Source organism: Gymnoscopelus microlampas (assembly GCF_963454915.1).
Source record: "Gymnoscopelus microlampas genome assembly, chromosome: 13".
Taxonomy (NCBI): Eukaryota; Metazoa; Chordata; class Actinopteri; order Myctophiformes; family Myctophidae; genus Gymnoscopelus; species Gymnoscopelus microlampas.
Genome location: NC_139950.1, coordinates 5,910,026 through 5,914,939, shown reverse-complemented (window position 1 = coordinate 5,914,939; position 4,914 = coordinate 5,910,026). Strand labels below are relative to the sequence as shown.

General features: G+C 41.8%; 1 protein-coding gene across 1 annotated transcript; it reads left to right on the top strand.

Moving 5' to 3' along the window:
- Positions 1-1,879: 1,879 nt before the first annotated feature.
- LOC311058500 (CMP-N-acetylneuraminate-beta-1,4-galactoside alpha-2,3-sialyltransferase-like) lies at positions 1,880-2,893 on the top strand (the record flags this gene model as incomplete). The annotated part of the gene is made up of 1 exon (XM_084075963.1): positions 1,880-2,893. One exon carries the CDS (start codon positions 1,880-1,882, stop codon positions 2,891-2,893), a length of 1,014 nt encoding a protein of 337 aa, XP_083932089.1.
- Positions 2,894-4,914: the final 2,021 nt, after the last annotated feature.

Sequence of the window (4,914 nt, the reverse complement as noted above, 5' to 3'; positions counted from 1 at the left end):
GTTTCGAGTCTTTGCCATTTGGCATAGCCCTCTACCATATTGCCGAGTCTCGTAAAAGGCGTATGCACGGTTGGGCCAGAACTGAAAAAACGGCGCAGGAAAGAGAAAGCCAAGCAACGCCACCCTTTGGCCAATGGTCAAAGGCTCTCTCTCTCTCTCTCTCTCTCTCTCTCTCTCTCTCTCTCTCTCTCTCTCTCTCTCTCTCTCTCTCTGCCTCTCTCTCACTGCCTCTAACGCAGCCGCCCTAACGCAGCCCTAACGTCTAGAGTTTGACACCTACGTGCCACCACCGATGTGACTGATATGCCCATATATGGACATCTGTATGTCTGTCAGTCCTTGTTTTATGGCGATATATGGAGATCTCTGTATTTGTCAGTCCTTGTCCCTTTTATTCCCATACATGGAGATCTGTGATGACATCAGTATATGCCCAATTGCCCATATATGGGCATGCTGATCTAGCTATTCATAGGGGTGGGCAATAATAAAAATAATACCATATCACGATTATTTTTTGGCAAAATCCGATCCACAATCATATCACAATTCTTTTTGCATGTTGGATTTTAGGATCATTATTATGATTTAATAAAATATATGATGATTCATTATATGTATAATATGAATATTAATATTATAATAATATAATAATAATATAATAATATAAGTACCTGTCTAAAATACATACCCGCTCCATCTGCCACAATAACCGCATCAGCAATGGGCTTACGTCATCGGCCCGTAGGTTAAAATGAGATGTCCTTCAACATCCAGTCGATGTCTTTCATAGATGAATTAGAAGTTCTATCGGTATTCAATCCAGCGGATAATTCTTGTTCAGTTTGATTCCATCACTTGTAACTTTAAGAGCAGATCAAAGCAGACGTTTTTTGAAGAATTCATCAATGAATTTGTTCAAGATGAGATCTTTGAAAGTGTTTCTGATAGTTTTCTGCCTACACCCTACAGAACATATTGCAGGAACAATATCGTGAACTTGCCGGGAAATTTGTCAATGTTTTAGAGGAGAATGATGACTTGGAGAAGGACATTTGGACGTTGAAGTTTGAAAAGGACAAACTCCAGGAGCAGAACCACGGTCTCCAAGTGTCCCTTGATGAAATGACTTTGTACACAGGCGGGCTACCTTGTCAAAACGGTGGGTGGAAATTCCAGGAATCATGTTTCTATCTTATGGATGAGTGGATGAGGCCGGACGAGGCTGAACAGTATTGTCAAAAGAACGTCCCAAACAGCCCAGTGCACTTTAACAGCCTGGCAAAACTCTTTGATTGGACTGATAAAAAAAGCAACTTTCTTATGAAGGTGTTTCAAACACATTACAGGCATCATTTAGAGGGTCTGCAGGCTAAGGACTTTTTTCGGTTTCATACTTTCAATGATGGTTTGAATGGCCAAGACTACAGATACAGATATATTAAGCTATATTGCCTCTCGGAACGTTGCCATGAACCAGGAGAGATGAAGTGGGAGTTTGGAAGAACACATTTGGAAAACCGATTATGGTTCATTTGTGAGCAGACTTTGAGGGCTTGAAGATCGCTTATTGGTATTCGCCTGGTGGAGGGTGTCTGTTGCAAGACCTGAACCACCCAATGACTCCAGGAAACAACACTGATGATGTGAAGTTTGTGCATCAGTTGATGTTTTATTAACTGAAAACTCTGGAAGTACCAGTGACAACCAGGAACAGAAGTGCTTTAAAGAAAAAGTTCAAATAATTTAACAATAAAGAAAAAAAGAAATAAAAGCAAAAGAATAAAACAACATTAAAATAATAGCACTAAAATAGCAATGAAAAATAAATACATTTCTGGAGTGGGAGTACCAGTGAAAACCAGGAACCGCCTGGGTGATGACCACGAAGACTGTGGTGACATCTGGAAAGAGCGAGGACCGCCTGCCGCTCCAAGCCGCTTCGGCGGGGAACCCCCACCGCATGTTTCAGCATGCCCTGTTGCACGGACTCAGACACACAGACATCCAGAAGTGCACAGTGCACATCCTTGATAAAGATTTCATTCAAATTGGGCTTGGATTCGTACCAGTTCCCATGTTCCTCGATCGAAACTTTAAACGATTCAGCTGCTTCAGTGATTATGTCCTTCCTTTTGGAATCAAATCACAAGAGAAGATCGTAGAGGATATTCTGTCAGCTACAAACAACTACGGTCTAGGGGAGGAGCTGGACGGTTTAAAAAAGCGATGCATCGTCATCGGGAACGGAGGAATCCTGACCAATAAGTCTCTGGGCCAGACGATCGATACTTTCGATGTCGTTGTGAGGTTGAACGCAGCTCCTGTGAAAGGTTACGAGAGAGACGTGGGCTCCAAGACCACCATGCGCATCCTATACCCCGAAAGCTGCCCCAAGGACCCGGAGCAGATAGAGAGCCAGTCGCTGTTCGTCCTCTTGGCCTTTAAAGCTGCGGACTTCGAGTGGTTCCGGCACATGGTCTTCAAAGAGAAGCTACCTGATACAGAGCACTTCTGGGAGTCAGTGGCACAGCACGTACCTAGAGATCCCACGGACATGCGAATCCTCAACCCCTACTTCATCAGGGAGGCCTCTTTCAAGCTCATCGGCTTGCCGTACCACGATGGTCAGCCAGTTTGGAGTAAGGAGAAGGGCAATGTTCCCACGACGGGGGCAGTTGCCATAACGATGGCTCTTCACAACTGTGACGAAGTCGCTGTGGCTGGTTTTGGCTACAACTTGAGAGACCCCGACGCTCCCTTGCATTACTACGACAACCTCAAAATGTCACTAGTGACAGTAAGCGGCAATCATAACATAGTTAAAGAAAAGCAGTTTCTGGGGAAACTTGTGAAGGCTGGGGCTATCCATGACCTGACCATGGGCATCTAGATAAATTGTTCTCAACCTGCGGGTCGGGACCCCCAGGGGGTCCCCACATGATTTTGGGGGGTCCCCAGATAAAGGTCAAGGTCAAGTTTAGTAATATGTCCCAAACTGGGCAATTTTACAGCAGATAAATAAAAACCTCTAAAACACATTAAATATACTTAATATGACATAGACATAGACATGGACATGGTCACAAGATCCAGATAATAATAGTAGTATACCGTAAGTATAAGTGTACAACAACTATCTTCCCACCTCTATAATTGAGGCCAGCAGACCACAACCATATTTTACCATAAGAAACAACAGAAACGAAAAGAAAGCTCATCGTTACCATCCTCCATTCAGGGGTCTTTAACCGTTGGCCGGAAGGCAAGAATTCATATTCAGGATTTAGGGGATGAAAGCTTTCCTTTTTAATCCACATGACAGTGAAGTGACAATTTAAGACCTTTTTAATACCTAAAAATAAGAAGAAGAAGAAGAAAGAAAAAGAAAAAGACAAACAATACTATAAAAACTGGTCAAACATTTGCCAAATTGTCAAATAATCTCAGAAAGAGGCAGACATTAAGAAAATAGCAGATCTACAATCTGCTATTTTCACAATATAATTATCTGTGGAACCGAGTCAAACTAAATGTAATGCCTCAACCCCTACAGTTCCAAGTGCTTATCAAATCGATCAAATACGATTATTTTGGGGGGTCCCCAGTTCAAATATGATTATTTTGGGGGGTCACGGCCTGAAAAGGTTGAGAAAGACTGATCTAGATCACTGTTTCCTAAACAGTGAGCCCAAATAGCACATACAAAAAAAAAAAAAATCCCATACATAAAGATAAAAGATAAAGATTTTGTTTAGTTAGCAACATTTTGATTAGTGAATATAATTTCATTATCAAAAGGTTTCTTGGCTTTCACTCATTTGGGGAATGAGTGAAACCCAGCACCGACTCCACATCGAAAGTCCAGGCTGTGATCTTTTATTTAAACTATTAAACAATAAAAAATAAAACGATTTATGAAAAAGTCAGTCAGTCTGAACTGACATAAAAGCAGAGACAACAAACGTGTTAGCAACATAGAGGACACCCCCCCCCTTATTTTAATTTTAAATTATTTAAATATCACTAGTATTATCATTATTATAATTTAGCAGGTATAGATAGGTTTCCGCACGACGTCATCACAGAGCAGAATGCGCAATCTGCGCATGCCCGGGGTAGAACGAACCCGGAAGTGCCCTTCACTCTGTTGTTGTGTTAGGGTCGGGAGTTAGATAGGCATAATGCTGCTAGCTATTATAGGCATAATAGGCATAATGCTGCTATTGTATACAAATAAAAGACGAACAGATCCAACTTCCGACAGATCATTTTTATTGAGTAAACAAGATATTACAAACTGCATAATTTAATCTACTTTCATTAAACCCGGTGAAGACCATTTATTTTATGAATGTAGATTTGACCAGAGCTGCTGCGGGTAATAGCGCCCTCTATAGGCTCACCCCTCCACTGCGCGCGCATATCCTCTCATGTTTACAAACAGGAAACCCGTCTATTAGTATCCTACTATCCTACTATCCTACTATCCTACTATAATCCTACTATCCTACTATCCTACTATCCTACTATAATTCTAGTAACCTCTGTGCGTTTGTAGTGGTGGTGGTGAAGCTACCCGGTTCTCCCCACTGGCTGGACCAATTGCTCTGATTTTGCACACAGCCATTGACCATTACCATCTGAACTTAACTGTGAAGCCCGTTTTTCAATTTCATCAAATCTCAGCTTCTTATTAGCGTTTTTGTGTCAAACACTGTCGCCATGGTTACGGGGCTGCCCAGCTATGGGACGAACTGCCTCCCGGGTTGCCAGATCATGTGCGCATATCCCCCCACGCATGCGTCGACCGGGTATGGTCTAGTTAGGATAATTTGCATTGATTGACATGTGTAATTATGTTTTTTTGTTATTATTATTTTTTGGTTACTGCATTTTATTTTAACACTGGGT